The 21,954-nt window shown below is 39.8% G+C and overlaps 2 protein-coding genes across 10 annotated transcripts in view; one reads left to right on the top strand and one right to left on the bottom strand.

Moving 5' to 3' along the window:
• The window catches only part of LOC133635972 (MAP7 domain-containing protein 1-like), a 106,806-nt gene that overhangs the window by 38,129 nt on the left and 46,723 nt on the right, over positions 1 to 21,954 (top strand). The gene's annotated exons all lie outside the window — the stretch shown is intronic.
• Positions 1 to 21,954, bottom strand: part of LOC133635969 (chondroitin sulfate proteoglycan 5-like) — a 57,711-nt gene that overhangs the window by 13,899 nt on the left and 21,858 nt on the right. The window contains exons 4-5 of one of the 4 annotated variants that reach the window (XM_062029498.1): positions 19,064 to 19,226; positions 9,736 to 9,798 (exon numbers count right to left, since the gene is read on the bottom strand). In XM_062029498.1, coding sequence (XP_061885482.1) covers positions 9,736 to 9,798; positions 19,064 to 19,226 — 226 coding nt within the window. The remainder of the gene's footprint in view (positions 1 to 9,735; positions 9,799 to 19,063; positions 19,227 to 21,954) is intronic. The other 3 variants (XM_062029500.1, XM_062029501.1, XM_062029499.1) reach the window with 3 other exon arrangements.

The following is a 21,954-nucleotide window of genomic DNA, read 5'->3' as shown; positions in this document are numbered from 1 at the left end:
CATTGGTACTGTATATCGATTCTGGGGAGGGGACGGGAAATATGTCTGTCGCCAAAAGGAGCCATGACTGTAAATAATGGAGCTCAATAGTATTTCGATTTACGGGGGGGGGGGGTGAAAAATGTCTGTCCCCTAGAGGGGGCATGGCAGAAAATAATTGAGCTCAGTAGTATTTTAATTCAGAGTGGGCGTGAACAATGTGTGTCCCTTAGAGGGGGCATGACAGAAAATATTTGAAATCAATAATGGGGGGCGTGAAAAATGTCTGTCCCCTGGGGGAGGCATTACAAATAATTGAGAAGCACTGCCATGCATACAGCTACTTAGACAGGTAACTTGATCATTATTGTGTACTGTACAACACAAGAGTGTGTACTGTACAACACAAGAGTGTGTACTGTACAACACAAGAGTGTGTACTGTACAACACAAGAGCTACAACAACACAATCTAATGAGATCCAATACAAGAGCTGGAACACTAACACGTCTGTAAATGGATGTAAAGTGTCTTGTTTTCATCAATGATGTTTAATATTATGGAAGCACAATATAGTTCACTGAAGGCCTCATCGACAATAAATACTGAGAATTATTATATTTGTTACTCAAGATGCGATGGTAAAACCCTTTTTCAAACATGACACCTCTGAACCAATATGGCTGACGACCTTGAACAACACTTGAACGCCCTGAAAAGCAGAGGTAACGTAATTCATATTAACACGTCTCTGGTGTGTACCAGTGGCCATGGAGAGGTTAAGCCGGGGGTCTGCAACCTGCGGCTCTTTAGCGCTGCCCTAATGTTTTACCTTGAAAATCATTTTTTACCTCGAAAATCATTTTTTACCTCGAAAATCATTTTTTACCTTGAAAATCAACTTTTACTTTGAAAATCAACTTTTACCTTGAAAATCATCTTTTACCTTGAAAATAATTTTTTACCTTGAAAATCATTTTTTGCCTTGAAAATCAACTTTTACCTTGAAAATCATTTTTTGCCTTGAAAATCAACTTTTGCCTTGAAAATCATTTTTTATCTTGAAAATCATTTTTTGCCTTGAAAATCAGTTTTTACCTTGAAAATCAGTTTTTACCTGGAGCTTTTTCAAAAATGTATGAAAATAGAAAAAGATGGGGGGGAAAAAAATAATTTTTTACCTTGAAAATAATTTTTTGCCTTAAATAATTTTTTGCCTTGAAAATCAGTTTTTACCTTGAAAATCAGTTTTTACCTTGAAAATAATTTCTTAACCTTGAAAATCAGTTTTTACCTGGAGCTTTTTCAAAAATTTATGAAAATAGAAAAAGATGGGGGGGGGGGGGGGATATATATTTTTGTTTTAATATGGTTTTCGTAGGAGGACAAACATGACACAAACCTCCCTAATTGTTAGAAATCCCACTGTTTATATTAAACATTATTCTCTGATGAGAGTATGTGGCGAGCGCCGTTTTGTCCTACTAATTTTGGCGGTCCTTGAACTCACCGTAGTTTGTTTACATGTACAACTTTCTTCAACGATCCCAGAGAAAGACATATTTTATGCCACTCCTTCTTTGTCTCATTTTGTCCACCAATCTTTTCATGATGTGTGTGAATGCACAAAGGTGAACTTTGTTGATGTCATCGACTTGTGTGGAGTGCAAGCTAATCGATGCTAACATGCTATTTAGGCTAGTTTTACGTACGTATTGCATCATTATGCCTCACTTGTAAGTATATTTGAGCTCATTTAATTTCCTATGTCCTCTATTTATTTTACATCTGCATGTCTCGTGACATATTATCTGTATGTAATATTGGCTGCATTTCTGATAGTGGTTTGTGTGCCGTTATAGACCACAGCAAACGTAACCCAGTTTGCATAGATTGTTATAAATCCATTCGAAGAAGACAGCCCGCCATTTCCTTTAACTTTGACACACACATCTATATCTTTGGTCATTGGAAGCCAGTGATTTAGAGGAGTTATCTCACCCTCTGAGAAGCATGTGTTTTACTATGTGTTTTCCAATGTTGTAAAAATGGGTAGAATAAATACACTATATTGCCACCTGCCTTGACTCACATATGAACTTGAAGTGCCATCCCATTCCTAACCCATAGGGTTCAATATGATGTCGGTCCACCTTTTGCAGCTATTACAGCTTCAGCTCTTCTGGGAAGGCTGTCCACAAGGTTGCGGAGTGTGTTTATTGGAATTTTCGACCATTCTTCCAAAAGCGCATTGGTGAGGTCACACACTCTCAGTCTCCGTTCTAATTCATCCCAAAGGTGTTCTATCGGGTTCAGGTCAGGACTCTGTGCAGGTCAGTCAAGTTAATCTACACCAGGCTCTGTCATCCATGTCTTTATGGACCTTGCTTTGTGCACAGGTGCACATTCATGTTGGAAGAGGAAGGTTGGTAGCATGGAATTGTCCAAAATGTTTTTGGTATCCTGGAGCATTCAAAGTTCCTTTCACTGGAACTAAGGGGCCAAGCCCAACTCCTGAAAGACAACCCCACACCATAATTCCTCCTCCACCAAATTTCACACTCGGCACAATGCAGTCCGAAATGTAGCGTTCTCCTGGCAACCTCCAAACCCAGACTGGTCCATCAGATTGCCAGATGGAAAAGCGTGATTTATCACTCCAGAGAACGCGTCTCCACTTGATTTTATACACCTGTGGCCGTGCCAAGTGATTAAGACACCTGATTCTGATCATTTGGATGGGTGGTGTTGCGTCAGACCAGCTCTTCCTCCAAGGGAATCTAAGTTACTGGTCAATCCAAAGTTCTTTTGATGACATATATGCTGAGTAAGAAGGACCACCAAGACAGAATAGGAATATTATCAAGTTTTACTAAAGCTTTAGGAGAAGCACCTAGACCAGGGGTCGGCAACCCGCGGCTCCGGAGCCGCATGCGGCTCTTTGACCACTCTGATGCGGCTCAGCTGCATACTTGCCGACCCTCCCGAATTTCCCAGCATACTTGCTGACCCTCCCGATTTTCCCAGGAGATTTACGGATCTCAGTGCCTCTCCTAGTAATCTCCCGGGGCAAATGTTCTCCGATTTTCACCCAAACAACTAAATTAAGGGCGTGCCGTAATGGCACTGCATTTATTGTCCTCTATAACCTGTACAAACAGCGTGCCAGCCCGGCCACATGTTGTATGTAGCTTTTACTTGCACACGTAGGAGACAGCAAGGCATACTTGGTCAACAGCCACACAGCTTACACTGACGGTGACCGTATAAAACAACTTTAACACTGTTACGTTACAAATATGCGCCACACTGTGAACCCACACCAAAAAAGAATGACAAACACATTTCTGGAGAACATCCGCACCGTAACACAACATAAACACAACAGCACAAATACCCAGAATCCCATGCAGCCCTTACTCTTCCGGTCTACATTATACACCCCCGCTACCACCAAACCCCCCCCCCTCCGTGCGGGGTGTATAATGTAGACCGGAAGAGTTAGGGCTGCATGGGATTCTGGGTATTTGTTCTGTTGTGTTTATGTTGTGTTACGGTGCGGATGTTCTCCAGAAATGTGTTTGTCATTCTTTTTTGGTGTGGGTTCACAGTGTGGCGCATATTTGTAACGTAACAGTGTTAAAGTTGTTTTATACGGCCACCGTCAGTGTGACCTGTGTGGCTGTTGACCAAGTATACCTTGCTGTCACTTACTTGTGCAATCAGAAGCTGCATTCAACATGTGGCCGAGCAGGTACACTGTTTGAGCAGGTTGTAGAGGGCGCTAAAGTCAGTGCCATCACGCCCTGAAATTCGGGAGTGTCCCGGAAAAATTGGGAGGGTTGGCAAGTATGCGACTATCAAGCGCCATTCATTTAAAACTTGCGGTCCGCAATAACATTACATTTTCATATTAAGGTGCAGGCTGGGGCATGTGTCTGAGACCCCTGGTTAAAACATAGCACAAAGCAAAAAAAGCTTTGTATGCAGTGTTATTTCATTTTGAATTTTCAAAAGAGTATTGTGGCTCCCATTGTTTTCTTTAATTTGTGAAACTTGTCAAAATGGCTCTTTGAGTGGTAAAGGTTGCCGACCCCTGACCTAGACCAATACATTCATATTGGCTACTTTAGTTGGTCTGACAATCAAACGGAAAAGCCAACTCCTTGCACACAAACAAAGCCCCCATATCTCCCCCTCGCAACACTGATAAGAAAAGAGTGGGGGTTGTATTTCACATTCCGATGGTTTAAGACACTAAACAGACCTCTGAACACAAGAGAAACTAGTAGAATATACCAAGGAAAAGTACTAGCTACTCTAAACATGGCTATGTACCGTATTTTTTGGACTATAAGTCTCAGTTTTTTTCATAGTTTGGCCGGGGGTGCGATTTATACTCTGGAGCGACTTATGTGTGAAATTATTATCACATTACCGTAAAATATCAAATAATATTATTTAGATCATTCACGTAAAAGACTAGACGTATAAGATTTCATGGGATTTAGCGATTAGGAGTGACAGATTGTTTGGTAAACGTATAGCATGTTCTATATGTTATAGTTATTTGAATGACTCTTACCATAATATGTTACGTTAACATACCAGGCACGTTCTCAGTTGCTTTTTTATGCCTCATATAACGTACACTTATTCAGCCTGTTGTTCACTATTCTTTATTTATTTTAAATTGCCTTTCAAATGTCTATTCTTGGTGTTGGATTTTACCAAATACATTTCCCCAAAAAATGCGACTTATACTCCAGTGCGACGTACATATGTTTTTTTCCTTCTTTATTTTGCATTTTCGGCCGGCGCGACTTATACTCCGGAGCGACTTATACTCGGAAAAATACGGTAAAAAGAAAGAACTCTTAAACATATATGCATTCTCCACAGTGGCCAAATACTTTTGGCAATATAGTGTATTACATTTCAACATTTTTGCCAACGAAGATTTGTGTCAGCCTGCGTCGCATAGTCATTTTGATAGTAGGCTAATATAGAAACGTATATGATGTGTTGACTTCATTATAGCACTTATAGAAGGGTTTTATTTTTTTGCGGCTCCAAACAGATTTTTTTTTTTTGTAATTTTGGTCCAATATGGCTCTTTCAACGTTTTGGGTTGCCTACCCCTGGGTTAGGCAGTATAGAAAATTTAAAAAATAATGACCTTTACTGTACTTTACTGTAAAAAAAAAAATATATATATATATATATATATATAAATATATATATATGCTTAAAAAAAAGGACAAAAAATCAAATCAGCCATCTGACATTTTAACTGGTGCAGAGCGGTCCATGTGCCTGCGGGGGCTTTTTAGCCTCTGCACCTGACATTTAGAGCTCATCTATAACCGCACTGAAATGCCAGCAAAACATCCCGTTAGCTCAGCCAAACGTGGCAAATTGCATTTAGAATTCACGCTGCATGAACCGCGATGTCGTTATAAAGTCTCTCTAAACGTAACCTGTCCTCCTGCGTGCCGCATTAAGCCGGGGCTTGTGTGACCGCCGTCGAGTGGAAATTAGAGGCCGCGCGCGTCTGCGTGTGTCAGCTCGTTGAGGTCATCCATTGATTGGCGTGTCACCGACAGCTGAAGGTCACATGCACAGCGGGCGTTAAGTGGGCCACCATCGATTGGTCATACGGGGCCAGGGCTGGACACAAACGTCCCCTTCTCACTGTCGTGTCCATAAGTTTTAATGACTGTTATCTGCTGCTTCGTTTGCATTATTAAACACAAAATATTGAAACTAAATGACCACTAAGGTGCGGTCAGCAATTAAACAGTCAAGAGAGAAACCTAATGATTGTATCCCGCCTGGATGCATTACATTTATAGTTATGAGATGTTTCATAACCAAAATCATCACATTCAATTTGGAAACATTTTTTTTTTTACAATTGGGGTACACATAGTGCACAGGTGTCAAACTCAAGGCCCGGGGGCCAGATCTGGCCCGCCACATCATTTAGTTTGGCCCTCGAAAGCCTGGAAATAATATGCGTCATTAAAGTACTTTATATTTTCTTACTAAATGTATTAGTTGTTTCCATTTTGACAGAAAAAACACATGTACTCAATGCAATCGCATATTTTTTCAACATAAATATTATAACCATCCATTCATCCATTTTCTACCGCTTGTCCCTTTCTTATAATGTAACAAATATATGATCATACATTCAAACAATATGTTTGTTAAACTAGAAATAAATGCTTTTTATCTGCTAGACTTATGATTTCATCAAATTGTCAAAAAATGGAGCTCAATAGTATTTTGATTGGGGGGGGGGGGTGAAAAATGTCTGCCCCCTAGAGGTGGCATGACAAAATAATGGAGTTCAATAGTATTTCGATTGAGGGGGGGGGGCGTGAAAAATGTCTGTCCCCTTGAGGGGGCATGACAAAATAATGGAGTTCAATAGTATTTCGATTGAGGGGGGGGGGGGGGGGGTGAAAAATGTCTGACCCCTAGAGGGGGCATGACAAAATAATGGAGTTCAATAGTATTTCGATTGAGGGGGGGGGGGCGTGAAAAATGTCTTCCCCTAGAGGGGGCATGACAAAATAATAGAGTTCAATAGTATTTCGATTGAGGGGTGTGTGAAAAATGTTGGTCCTCTAGAGGTGGCATGACAAAATAATGGAGTTCAATAGTATTTCGATTGAGGGGGGGGCGTGAAAAATGTCTGACCCCTTGAGGGGCATGACAAAATAATGGAGTTCAATAGTATTTCGATTAAGGGGGGGCGTTAAAAATGTCTGTCCCCTAGAAGGGGCATGACAAAATAATAGAGTTCAATAGTATTTCAATTGAGGGGGGCGTGAAAAATGTCTGTCCCCTAGAGGGGCAAGACAAAATAATATAGTTAAATAGTATTTCGATTGAGGGGGGGCGTGAAAAATGTCTGTCCCCTAGAGGGGGCATGACAAAATAATAGAGTTCAATAGTATTTCGATTGAGGGGTGTGTGAAAAATGTCGGTCCTCTAGAGGTGGCATGACAAAATAATGGAGTTCAATAGTATTCCGATTGAGGGGGGGCGTGAAAAATATCTGACCCCTAGAGGGGCATGACAAAATAATGGAGTTCAATAGTATTTCGATTGAGGGGGGGCGTGAAAAATGTCTGTCCCCTAGAGGGGGCATGACAAAATAATAGAGTTCAATAGTATTTCGATTGAGGGGTGTGTGAAAAATGTTGGTCCTCTAGAGGTGGCATGACAAAATAATGGAGTTCAATAGTATTTCGATTGAGGAGGGGCGTGAAAAATGTCTGTCCCCTAAAGGGGGCATGACAAAATAATAGAGTTCAATAGTATTTCGATTGAGGGTTGTGTGAAAAATGTTGGTCCTCTAGAGGTGGCATGACAAAATAATGGAGTTCAATAGTATTTCGATTGAGGGGGGGCGTGAAAAATGCCTGACCCCTAGAGGGGCATGACAAAATAATGGAGGTTAATAGTATTTTGATTGGTGGGGAGGGCGTGAAAAATGTCTGTCCCCTTGAGGGGGCATGACAAAATAACGGAGCTCAATAGTATTTCGATTGGGAGGAGGGGGTGAAAAATGTCTGTCCTTTAGAAGGGGCATGACAAAATAATGGAGCATATTTGTTTTAAACATAAATATTATAATGTAACAAATATATGATCATACATTCAAAATGCTTTTTATCTGCTTGACTTATGATTTCATCGAATTGTCAAATAATGGAGCTCAATAGTATTTCGATTGAGGGGTGGGGCGTGAAAAATTGCTGTCCCCTAGAGGGGGCATGACAAAATAATGGATCTCAATAGTATTTCGCTTAAAGGAGTGTGTGAAAAATGTTGCTCCTCCAGAGGTGGCATGACAAAATAATGGAGTTCAGTAGTATTTCGATTGAGGGGGGGCGTGAAAAATGTCTGTCCCCTAAAGGGGGCATGACAAAATAATAGAGTTCAATAGTATTTCGATTGAGGGTTGTGTGAAAAATGTTGGTCCTCTAGAGGTGGCATGACAAAATAATGGAGTTCAATAGTATTTCGATTGAGGGGGGGCGTGAAAAATGCCTGACCCCTAGAGGGGCATGACAAAATAATGGAGGTTAATAGTATTTTGATTGGTGGGGAGGGCGTGAAAAATGTCTGTCCCCTTGAGGGGGCATGACAAAATAACGGAGCTCAATAGTATTTCGATTGGGAGGAGGGGGTGAAAAATGTCTGTCCTTTAGAAGGGGCATGACAAAATAATGGAGCATATTTGTTTTAAACATAAATATTATAATGTAACAAATATATGATCATACATTCAAAATGCTTTTTATCTGCTTGACTTATGATTTCATCAAATTGTCAAATAATGGAGCTCAATAGTATTTCGATTGAGGGGTGGGGCGTGAAAAATTGCTGTCCCCTAGAGGGGGCATGACAAAATAATGGATCTCAATAGTATTTCGCTTAAAGGAGTGTGTGAAAAATGTTGCTCCTCCAGAGGTGGCATGACAAAATAATGGAGTTCAGTAGTATTTCGATTGAGGGGGGGCGTGAAAAATGTATGTCCCCTAGAGGGGGCATGACAAAATAATGGAGCTCAATAGTATTTCGCTTGAGGGGTGTGTGAAAAATGTTGCTCCTCCAGAGGTGGCATGACAAAATAATGGAGTTCAATAGTATTTAAATTGAGGGGGGGCGTGAAAAATGTCTGTCCTCTAGCGGGGGCATGACAAAATAATGGAGTTCAATAGTATTTCGATTGAGGGGGGCGTGAAAAATGTCTGTCCCCTAGAGGGGGCATGACAAAATAATAGAGTTCAATAGTATTTCGATTGAGGGGTGTGTGAAAAATGTTGGTCCTCTAGAGGTGGCATGACAAAATAATGGAGTTCAATAGTATTTCGATTGAGGGGGGGCGTGAAAAATGTCTGTCCCCTAGAGGGGGCATGACAAAATAATGGAGGTTAATAGTATTTTGATTGGGGGGGGGTGACAAATGTCTGTCCCCTAGAGGGGGCATGACAAAATAACGGAGCTCAATAGTATTTCGATTGAGAGGAGGAGGGGGGGTGAAAAATGTCTGTCCTTTACAGGGGGCATGACAAAATAATGGAGCATAATTTTTTAAAACATAAATATTATAATGTAACAAATATATGATCATACATTCAAAATGCTTTTTATCTGCTTGACTTATGATTTCATCAAATTGTCAAATAATGGAGCTCAATAGTATTTCGATTGAGGGGGGGGGGGCACTCTTATTTTTGTTTCCACTTCCTGTTGTCCTCCATTTTCCACTATAGTTTTACAGAGCTTTTTTTTTTTTTAATTACAAACGCACCTGCGTCATGGCCAATTTTCTGCAAATTATATGATGATGTGATTGAGGCCCCCTGCAGCCCACCACTACAAATAGATATCAGTCCTGTGGGAAACACTGCATGTGTTAAGAACTTGGCAAAGCGATGCATGCGCTACATACAAGCCATGGCAGGGGCGTGTGTACAACACAACAGCTGGAAAGCTGCAGAAGCGTAAAAAGGTAGACGGTGGACCAGGGACCTTGCTGAGCAATTGGTTGCAGGGAGCCTTGCAGCAGGTGATTAATCATTCCGCCTACACGCTCCAATGCCAAAGCAGGGTATTGTTGCGGAGGTCTGCAGTCAAGTCAATGCTGTAGTTGAAGGGGTCTAAGCAAAGCCAGGGTGGGAGTGGAAGGTAATGTAACTTGCAACCAGGTGGATGCTCTGCTTTGCTTACCTGGAAGTGGTTATACGAGTTTCTGGGTTTAAATTCCCAGGTAAGGGTGGTGGACGATGGTCTCTGAGAGAATCAGTAAGTGCAAAAAGCAATAAAAGACACACGTATACAAAACCCAAAACCAGTGAAGTTGGCACATTGTGTAATTCGTGAATAAAAAACAGAATACAATGATTTGCAAATCCTTTTCAACTTATATTCAATTGGAATAGACTGCAAAGACAAGATATTTAATGTAATTTTTTTTTTTTGCAAATAATCATTAACTTAGAATTTAATGGCAGCAACACATTGCAAAAAAGTTGTCACAGGGGCATTTTTACCACTGTGTTACATGGCCTTTCCTTTTAACAACACCCAGTAAAGGTTTGGGAACTGAGGAGACACATTTTTGAAGCTTCTCAGGTGGAATTCTTTCCCATTCTTGCTTGATGTACAGCTTAAGTTGTTCAACAGTCCGGGGTCTCCATTGTGGTATTTTATGCTTCATAATGCACCACACATTTTCAATGGGAGACAGGTCTGGACTCTTTTACTATGAAGCCACGTTGATGTAACACGTGGCTTGGCATTGTCTTGCTGAAATAATCAGGGGCGTCCATGATAACGTTGCTTGGATGGCAACATATGTTGCTCCAAAACCTGTATGTACCTTTCAGCATTAATGGTGCCTTCACAGATGTGTAAGTTACCCATGTCTTGGGCACTAATACACCGCCATACCATCACAGATACTGGCTTTTGAACTTTGCGCCGACAACAATCCGGATGGTTCTTTTCCTCTTTAGTCTGGAGGACACACGACATCCACAGTTTCCAAAAACAATTTGAAATGTGGACTTGTCAGATCACAGAACACTTTTCCACTTCGCATCAGTCCATCTTAGATGAGCTCGGGCCCAGCGAAACCGGCGGCGTTTGTGGGTGTTGTTGATAAATGGCTTTGGCTTTGCATAGTAGAGTTTTAACTTGCACTTACAGATGTAGCGACAAACTATAGTTACTGACAGTGGTTTTCTGAAGTGTTCCTGAGCCCATGTGGTGATATCCTTTACACACCGATGTCGCTCTTTGATGCAGTACCGCCTGAGGGATCGAAGGTCCGCAATATCATCGCTTACGTGCAGTGATTTCTCCAGATTCTCTGAACCTTTTGATGATATTACAGACCGTAGATGGTGAAATCCCTAAATTCCTTGCAATAGCTGGTTGAGAAATGTTGTTCTTAAAGGCCTACTGAAAGCCACTACTACCGACCACGCAGTCTGATAGTTTATATATCAATGATGAAATCTTAACATTGCAACACATGCCAATACGGCCGGGTTAACTTATAAAGTGCAATTTTAAATTTCCCGCTAAACTTCCGGTTGGAAACGTCTATGTATGATGACGTATGCGTGTGACGTCACGACGGCAACGGAAGTATTCGTACCCAATGTGTCACCATACAAACTGCTTTGTTTTCATCGAACAATTCCACAGTATTCTGGACATCTGTGTTGGTGAATGTTTTGCAATTTGTTTAATGAACAATGAAGACTGCAAATAAGAAAGCTGTAGGTGCGGTCGGTGTATTAGCGGCGGACTACAGTAACACAATCAGGAGGTTGTGTTGTGTTTGAGCTGGATAGCAGACGGGCTACCGTGAGTACAGCTTTGGCTTCCAAACATTTGATCGCTTGCCCGTACGTGCGTGTCGCTATGTGCATGTCACGTACGTAACTTTGGGGAAATATATGTTTCTTGCCGACTCTGATGGCGGCCGGGGTGTCATCGAAAGCTACAACGCCGCTCCGTAGTTAGCTTCAATTGTTAAGCTTCGCCAAGCTGGAAATTATTAACCGTGTATTTACATGTCCATGGTTTAATAGTATTGTTGATCTTCTGTCTATCCTTCCAGTCCGGGTTTTTTAAAATGTTGTTTCTATATGCATTTGAGCCCGATACTATCACGTTAGCTCCGTAGCTAAAGTGCGTCAACGATGTATTGTCGTGGAGATAAAAGTCACTGTGAATGTCCATTTCGCGTTCTCGACTCTCATTTTCAAGAGGATATAGTATCCGAGGTGGTTTAAAATACAAATCCGTGATCCACAATAGAAAAAGGAGAGTGTGTGGAATCCAATGAGACCTTGTACCTAAGTTAAGGTCAGAGCGAAAAAAGATACACCCTGCACTGCCTCTCTAGTCCTTCACTCTAACGTTCCTCATCCACGAATCTTTCATCCTCGTTCAAATTAATGGGGTAATCGTCGCTTTCTCGGTCCGAATCTCTCTCGCTGCATTGTGAACAACGGGGAATTGTGAGGAATCCTACCTCCTGTGACGTCACGCTACTTCCGGTACAGGCAAGGCTTTTTTTTATCAGCGACCAAAAGTTGCAAACTTTATCGTCGTTGTTCTATACCAGGGGTCACCAACCTTTTTGAAACCAAGAGCTACTTCTAGGGTACTGATTAATGCGAAGGGCTACCAGTTTGATACACACTTCAATAAATTGCCAGAAATAGCCAATTTGCTCAATTTACCTTTAACTCTATGTTATTATTAATAATTAATGATATTTACACTTAATTGAATGGTTTAAAAGAGAAGAAAACACAAAAAAAATGACAATTAAATTTTGAAACATAGTTTAGATTTAGTCCGTCCTCTGCGCTGGATGGACGCTTTTCTGCTTGCTCTCGCTTGCTCTCGCTTCTGCTTGCATTTTTTGCTACTATCTGCTGCTATTTTCTTACACAAAGAGCAACAGCTCTTGGATACTTACCAAACCAGTGGGACTATATTTTCTTTTAGATAACAGAGGCATTTTTCAATATTTTTACGACGTCCTCAACACTACGCGAGGAGGCCTACCATTCAAGATAAGCCTGAGCCCGAGCCTGTGCTACAGTGCTAAAGGTAATCAGCATAAGATGCCTCCTTTCTCTACGGAAGATTACCACAAACTGCTAAAGAAGATTTTACTGTTGGAAATAAAAATGAATCGGTTGGAAGTGAATTTAGAAGTGAATGGACAATGTGGCTACAACACCACTCTAGCACTCCTGTCGACTGAAAACACTGGACAGCACCATGCTACAACCCAGCTAACTAGCAACAATGAAGCTACGAAGAAACGGGAGGTCCCTGTAGAGGGTAATAAATCTACCAGTGAAAATCCTCCCTGGAACACACTTGGTGCAAAGCCAAAGAGAAGACCACCTCCCTGCGACAAGGGAGAATGGATATCTGGCAGGACCCAGCGCCCCGATATCTCTGATCTGACCGGCTGGCCTGCGCTACCATCTTCAGCCAGGCATACTGCGTCATCAACTCCACTGCCACGTAGGACACAGCAGCGGACAGCTGAGAAGAGGAGAACTACCAATAAACCTCCCCAGCAAGCAAGTGTCCAACTAAAGAACAGGTTTGCCCCACTGTTGATGGACAATGGATCCCCCTCTGATTGCCTGAATAACCCACCATCACCACGCAGAAGGGTAAGACCTGCTAACTTTACACCACAGAGAAAGCTAACGAGAGCTCCTGAAAATCTGATTGTGGGGGACTTTTCTGTAAAAGATATGAAAAGCAATAATAACACCAAAGTACTCTGCTTTCCGAAGGATATGGTATCTGACATGGAAAAAAGAATCCTGGAAATTGTCGCTGCACACCCAAATGTGAAAAATATCATCCTGCACATTGGTTTTAATGACATTGTAAAACAACAATCAAGAGAGCTGAAAGAGCACTTCAATAAACTCTTTGAAACAGTCAGCGCTGTGAATGCTGACGTTTTTATCAGTGGTCCTCTACCCCCAATCAGGAGAGGAGCTGAGAGATTCAGTAGACTTTACTCGCTGAATGAGTGGCTATCAAGTGCACTTCTTGCTCGTTCAATGCATTTTATTGACAATTTTAGCTTTTTCTGGGACCGCAGGCATCTTTTTAAGGCAGACGGACTTTGCCTGAATAAGATGGGAGTAAAGCTATTCATGAACAACATGTTTCACTTCCTGCATCTTGCATCTATCATCACTGCCAAGGACAAGAGACAAGAGGAGCCACCGAGGAAGGAAGACACAACACAGCCTATCAGGAACGTCGAAGGAGGACCGCCACTGCAAAAGGAGAACGTCGACCATGAGATACACCAGAGCAAAGAGGAGAGGTGTCTATCCTCCTCTACCGCCCCTCCCTCCATTCTGAATGCATGTGAAGATCCCTCCCCCACATCCCCCAAGCCATCCACGTCTCCATCTTTCTCCCTCCCTCAAGTAGACCTTTCTCCCCCCTTCTCCCCCTTGGAGTTCCGGGAGCTACCCCCACTCACGCCCCACCCTACTCAGATTTTTACCCCCCTAGATCATCGCTCACCCCCACCACCCCCTCCACGAAGGCGTGCTCCACAACCCCCCAGCCATACTTCACCTTTCTCACGCCAACCCCTTACACGCCCTCAACGTCCACCTTCAGTAGTTCGTCCCAGCTCTGACGCTGCTCACTCCCCCTCCCCCTTACGGCAAACCCCGCCTCGCCCTGACAGCAGTCCTGAATATTTCTGATACAGAAAAGGGTTCAGCAGTAGACCACATTATCAGCTGGGCCCAAGGTTGCCTACATCAAATCATGGCACCTTCTACATCCCTGTTGTGACTACCAAGAGAGTAAACATTGGGAAACTTAGCCACCCTGCTAACCTAAACAATCTCATTCCTATTATCTCCAAATCAAAGCCAACATCGAAGCCTGTCAATAACACCATCAGGATGGGTCTGCTCAATGTCAGGTCTCTGAATAGCAAATCATTTTTAGTCAATGATTTTATTAGCACTTCTAAACTTGACTTTATGTTTTTAACTGAAACATGGCTGGAACAAAATAACAGTGCAAGCATTCTGATCGAGACAGCACCCCCCAACTATAACTTCATTGATATATGTAGATCGGGGAAAAGAGGTGGAGGGGTTGCTGCTATATTTAAAAACATGTTTCAGGGGAAACAGATGTCACTCGGTGAGTTTACATCATTTGAATACCTGTGTGCTGTGTTGAAATGCTCTCCCAAAATTCTTGTTAATTATCTACAGGCCACCTAAATATTCTGCAAATTTTTTTGATGATTTTACTGAACTATTGTCTAGCATCTCCACTGACTTTGACTGCCTGGTTATAACTGGTGATTTTAATTTTCATATTGACGATTTAAATGACAAGGGCGCAAAAGAACTTTTTACTATTTTAGACACATTTGAACTGTCTCAACATGTGAAAGAGGCTACACATTATAAGGGACACACCCTGGACCTGATTATCACAAAAGGTCTCAATGTTTCTGATGTTCTTGTGATTGATCCTTCATTGTCTGATCATTTCTGTGTTTTCTTTAATATTTCTGTAATTCCGGACACACAAACAGAATCAAAGAATGTCAAAAAGCGGTACATAAATGAACATGCTAATGTCCTCTTTAAAAACCCCATCTCCTCACTACCACCTCTAAACCCATGTCATGCTGATGATCTTGTAAGCAACTTTAATTCCAAAATTGTGAATATCATAGATATCATTGCACCTGTTACAGTTAAAACGATTTCTGGCAAGCAAAAGGCACCCTGGAGAAAATCTGCTGCTGTAACAGCCCAGAGAAGAGAGTGCAGGAAGGCTGAACGAATCTGGCGGAATACAAAACTTCATATTCACCATGACATCTATAAAGAGAGCCTCCAGGCCTACAATTTAGTCTTAAAAAGTGCTAGAGAAACATTCTTCTCCAATATCATAAACAGCAACACAAATAAGGCCAAAACCCTATTCACAATCGTTGACAGACTGACTAAACCCCCAACACAAATACCAGCCGAACTCCATTCCACGCAGAAATGCAATGACTTTGCATTCTTTTATACTGATAAAATTGAAGGCATCAGACGCACCATCAATATCTCAAGTAAAAAAGTTGGATCACCACCCCATTTAGGCAAAAGTAACACAGCAATGATGGCAAGCTTTAATGCCATAGACTCTAAAACTCTAGTGGAAACGGTGACAGCTCTAAAGTCATCCACCTGCTGCCTTGATGTTTTACCTACCAACTTCTTTAAGAATGTTTTTGACTGCCTATCAACAGACATCTTGCAAATAGTTAATAATTCTATTAAATCGGGCAATTTCCCGAAGGCTTTCAAAACTGCAGTCATTAAACCTCTTCTAAAAAAGCGGAGCCTTGATGCCTCTGTTATCAACAACTACAGACCAATTTCAAATCTACCATTCATAAGTAAAATAATTGAGAAAGTTGTCCTCCAACAACTAAATCACTTCTTGGCTTCTACTGGCTGCCACAACAACTTCCAGTCAGGATTTCGACCTCTTCATAGCACAGAGACGGCCCTTCTTAAAGTTATAAATGACATCCGTCTAAACACAGACTCTGGCAAAACTTCAGTATTAATGCTTTTGGACCTCAGTGCTGCATTTGACACTGTCGACCACTCAATACTTTTGGACAGGTTAGAAAACTGGGTGGGGATCTCAGGCACAGTTTTAAGCTGGTTCAAGTCATATCTACAAGATAGGAACTATTTTGTTTCCATTGGTGACTTTGTATCAGAACCAACCAACGTAACGTGTGGAGTCCCCCAAGGTTCAATCTTGGGGCCGACTTTATTTAACATCTATATGCTCCCACTAGGACAAATCATGCAAAATAATAACATTGACCATCATTGCTATGCCGATGACACCCAAATCTATGTAGCGCTATCACCAAATGACTATCGCCCCATAGATCTTCTGTGCCAGTGCATTGAGCAAGTCAAACACTGGATGTGCCAAAATTTCCTACAACTAAATGAAGATAAAACTGAGATAATTGTTTTTGGTGCTAAAAAAGAAAGGTTTAAAGTCATCCAACACCTTCAATCACTGTCCCTGAAAACCTCAAATAAAGCCAGAAATCTTGGGGTTATTTTAGATTCTGATTTACATTTCGACAGTCACATCAAATCAGTAACAAAATCGGCCTACTATCACCTCAAAAATGTAAAAAGACTTAGAGGGCTCATGTCAGCTCAAGACTTAGAAAAACTTGTACATGCCTTTATTACCAGTAGGCTAGACTATTGTAATGGTCTCCTTGCAGGTCTTCCCAAAAAAACTGTCAGGCAGCTACAGCTTGTTCAGAACGCTGCTGCTAGAGTTCTAACAAAGACCAAAAAATGTGAGCACATTACACCAATTCTTAAATCCTTACATTGGCTCCCTGTACATCAGAGAATAGATTTCAAAATCCTCCTGCTCACATATAAATCACTACATGGTGTAGGGCCCAAGTATATCACTGATATGCTCCCACTATATACGCCCTCTAGATCACTAAGATCTTCTGAGACCAATCTGTTAGCGGTTCCAAGAGTAAACTCAAATCAAGGGAGATCATCATTCAGTCACTATGCAACACATAGCTGGAATAAACTTCCTGAAGATGTCAGACTCTCCCCAACTCTCACTACTTTTAAAACTAGACTGAAGACTTTTATGTTCACCTTAGCTTTCAGCTAAATCTTTTAATCTTTTAACTTTTAACGTCTGCACTGTTTTTATTTTTATTGTCTGCATTTTAATTTTGCTTTTATTTTCTTTCATTTCACTTTGTTGTCTGTGAAGCACTTTGAGTCTGCCTTGTGTATGAAAAGCGCTATACAAATAAAGTTGCCTTGCCTTGCCTTGCCTTTATCTTCAATTTCGACTCTTTAAAATTCAAAATTCAACCGAAAAAAAGAAGAGAAAAACTTAAAAAAAGAATTTATGGAACATCATTAGTAATTTTTCCTGATTAAGATTAATTTTAGAATTTTGATGACATGTTTTAAATATGTTAAAATCCTATCTACACTTTGTTAGAATAAATGATAAATAAATGATAAATGGGACAAATTGGACCAAGCTATATTTCTAACAAAGACAAATCATTATTTCTTCTAGATTTTCCAGAACAAACATTTTAAAAGAAATTCAAAAGACTTTGAAATAGGATTTAGAATTTCTAGATTTGCCAGAATATTTTTTTTGAATTTTAATCATAATAAGTTTGAAGAAATATTTCCCAAATATTCTTCGTCGAAAAAACAGAAGCTAAAATGAAGAATTAAATTCAAATGTATTTGTTATTCTTTACAATAAAAAAAGTTAATTTACTTGAACAATTATTTAAATTGTCAGGAAAGAAGAGGAAGGAATTCAAAAGGTAAAAAGGTATATGTGTATAAAAATCCTAAAATAATTTTTAAGGTTGTATTTTTTCTCTAAAATTGTCTTTCTGAAAGTTATGAGAAGCAAAGTAAAAAAAATAATGAATTTATTTAAACAAGTGAAGACCAAGTTTTTAAAATATTTTCTTGGATTTTCAAATTCTATTTGAGTTTTGTCTCTCTTAGAATTAAAAATGTCGGGCAAAGCGAGACCAGCTTGCTAGTAAATAAATAACATTTTAAAAAAAGAGGCAGCTCACTGGTAAGTGCTGCTATTTGAGCTATTTTTAGAACAGGCCGGCGGGCTACTCATCTGGTCCTTATGGGCTACCTGGTGCCCGCGGGCACTGCGTTGGTGACCCCTGTTCTCTACTAAATCCTTTCAGCAAAAATATGGCAATATCGCGAAATGATCAAGTATGACACATAGAATGGATCTGCTATCCCCGTTTAAATAAAAAAAATTCATTTCAGTAGGCCTTTAAACTGTTGGACAATTTGCTGACGCATTTGTTGACAAAGTGGTGGCCCTCGCCCCATCCTTGTTTGTGAATTTCATGGAAGCTGCTTTTATACCCAATCATGGCACCCACCTGTTCCCAATTAGCTTGTTCACCTGTGGGATGTTCCAAGTAAGTGTTTGATGAGCATTCCTCAACTTTCGCAGTCTTTTTTGCCACTTGCGCCAGCTTTTTTGAAACATGTTGCAGGCATCAAATTCCAAATGAGCTAATATTTGCAAAAAAATAACAAAAAGTTTTCCAGTAAGAACGTCAAATATCTTGTCTTTGCAGTCTATTCAATCGGATGTAAGTTGAAAAGGATTTGCAAATCATTGTATTCTGTTTTTGCTTACCATTTATACAACGTGACAACTACGCTGGTTCTGGGTTTTGTATTAATACGTACATATGTTTGCATACAAACAGTTGTCGGTGAGCTTTTTGCATGCATGACTATAAGCTTGGCAAGCGAGGACACAAAACATCATGAACCAGTAGGTGAAGAGACGGAGATAAGAAAGACATTGACAAATGGAAAGGAGAGAGTGTGGAGAGTGGTACACCAGGAGAAAGTGGGCATACCTGACAGATAATGTTGTCATAGTACGCCAGGTTGTGAGGGTGAGCTTGGGGGGCGGGCGGAGGTGAGTCGCACAGTTTCCTTACGTTTGGCTGCGAGCCGTCGGCGGTGGTTGAAACGGAAAGGCCGTCCGTCTGTGGCTCGCTGCTCTGCGGGCGGTACTTACTGAAGGAGAGAGGAGATATTAACATAATAATAATTAGCACGTGTTGCCAAGCACTTACATTCTTACTCTTATGTCACATTTTTCTACTTGACAGTGAACAGTAGGGACATAATTGGACATTTTCTGAGATCACAGGTGTCAAACTCAAGGCCCGGGGGCCAAATCTGGCCCGCCACATTATTTTATAAGGCCTGGAAATAATATGCCTTAAAAAAATGCTTACTAAATATATTTCTTCTTTCCCTTTTGACATTAAAAATCATGTACTGCATGCAATTGCATTTCTTTTCTTTTTTTTTTCTCTTTAAGTATATATTTTTTGCATGCATTGTAAAAATAACAACCATAGATTTTACCGTGAAAATAAATGCGTAGTTCTATTTACAGTAATGCAGTGTAACAGCGACTGTAGATTTTACGGTAAACCAACTGGCAACTCAGTCGCCAGGATTTAATTATAAAAAACTGAATTGGTACCGTTTTCCAGTTTACAGTAATGCACTGTGAAAACGACCAAAGATTTTACAGTTAAAAAAACTGGCAGTTCAGAATTTGACCCTAAAAAGGACATTAGTGTCGTTCTTCCATTCACAGCGCTGTAAAACTGTCAATTTTACTGTAACAAATCTGGCCACTCAGTCGCCAAAATAAAAAAAAGTACTATGACTTTATTCTAGTAAATAACATTTTCTCTCCATAAGATTACAATATTATTCTCCTAATAATTTGGCTTAATTATTGTAAAATTGTGACTATTTTTCTCATAACATCACATTTTTTTCTTATTAATATGGTTTTATTCTCATAAGATTTGGACTTTTTTTCCCTTAAAATTACGTTTTTCTTTGACTGTGTTTATTCCAGCACAAGTTTCTGATAAGATTACAAAGTTTTTCTCCTGCTAGTATAACTTTTTTCTTGTAAAAGTACATCTTTTTATTTTGTAAGATTAACTTTTTCTGTCACTGCAGTATTATGCCTTTACTTTGGTAAATGTACAACTTTTTCCACTGTAAGATTCCAAAGTTTTCCTCTTATTATTATGACTTTATTCTTGTGAAATTCCGACTTTTTTTCCCCTATAAAATGTTGTTTTCCTCTTATTATTATGACTTTATTCTTGTGAAATTCCGACTTTTTTTCCCCTATAAAATGTTGTTTTTATTTAAGTACAATTTGGACTTTTTTCATTAGACCACAAAGTTTTTCTCTTTATAGTATAACTTTTTTACAGGCATTGTAAAAACAACAACCATAGATTTTACCGTAAAAATAAAAGCACTACCGTTTTTCTATTTACAGTAATGTAGTGTAAAAGGAACTGTAGATTTTACGGTAAACCAACTGGCAGCTCAGTCGCCAGTTTTTTTTTGTAAAAGTACATCTTTATTATATTTTGTAAAATGAACTTTTTCTGTCACTGCAGTATTATGCCTTTACTTTGGTAAATTTACAACTTTTTCCACTGTAAGATTCCAAAGTTTTCCTCTTAATATTATGACTTTATTATTGTGAAATTCCGACTTTTTCCCCCTATAAAATTTTGTTTTTCTCTTAATATTATGACTTTATTCTCGTAAAATTACAAATTTTTCCCTGTAAGATTACTATATTTTCTCCCAATATTATGGCTTCAATATTGTAAAATTATGACTTATATTGTCATATTTTTTGCTTATTATTATGGCTTTATTCTCATAATATTATGATTTTTTCCCCCGTAAAATTACCTTTTTTTTTTTTTAAACACGTCTTTATTTGAGTACAATTTGGACTTTTTTCATTAGACCGCAAAGTTTTTCTCTTTGTAGTATAACTTTTTTGCATGCTTTGTAAAAACAACAACCATAGATTTTACCGTAAAATAAAAGTGGTACCGTTTTTCTATTTACAGTAATGCAGTGTAACAGCGACTGTAGATTTTACGGTAAACCAACTGGCAACTCAGTCGCCAGAATTTAATTATAAAAAAATAATTTGGTACCATTTTCCCGTTTACAGTAATGCACTGTGAAAACAACCAAAGATTTTACAGTTAAAAAAAACTGGCAGTTCAGAATTTTACCCTAAAAGGACATTAGTGCCGTTCTTCCATTCACAGTAATGCGCTGTAAAACTGTCAACTTTACTGTAACAAATCTGGCCACTCAGTCGCCAAAATAAAAAAAAAAGTACAATAACTTTGTGGGGGCAGGTGTAAGTCAGCGCTGCCTGTAGGAGGAAAAATCACCGCCGCTGTCCATGGTACTGAGGACGAGCACCAGTGGGCATGTGCTGACGGCGAGACACAGCTGGCAGATGATTAGATTTCACAGGTGGTACGTGTTAATCTAATCATCTGTTGTCTTTAACAGTAAGCGGAGAGGATTGGGAGTGACGGCAACGTCACGGCATGCCGAAAAACATTTTTGAAAAATCTTGTTAAAAACATTAAAACTTTGTTAAACCTGCAGGCTTGGCTCTTGTGCCGTGTCTACAGTGGAGCTGCTAGGAAGCCACTTCCACAGACTTTATTCTAGTAAATAACATTTTCTCCCCCTTAAAATTCAATATTATCAAAATCAAAATATTATATTATCACGTGTTTCAAAAATATTTTTTGTTCAAATAAAGATAAATACTGTACTTAAATGATTTCAAAACAAATTATTAGGGATGTCCGATAATATCGGCCTGCCGATATTATCGGCAGATAAATGCGTTAAAATGTAATATCGGAAATTATCT

Source organism: Entelurus aequoreus, linkage group LG20 (genome assembly GCF_033978785.1).
Source record: "Entelurus aequoreus isolate RoL-2023_Sb linkage group LG20, RoL_Eaeq_v1.1, whole genome shotgun sequence".
NCBI classification, from domain to species: Eukaryota; Metazoa; Chordata; class Actinopteri; order Syngnathiformes; family Syngnathidae; genus Entelurus; species Entelurus aequoreus.
Note: the sequence above shows the minus strand (reverse complement) of the source record. Positions and strands in the feature narration are given on the sequence as shown.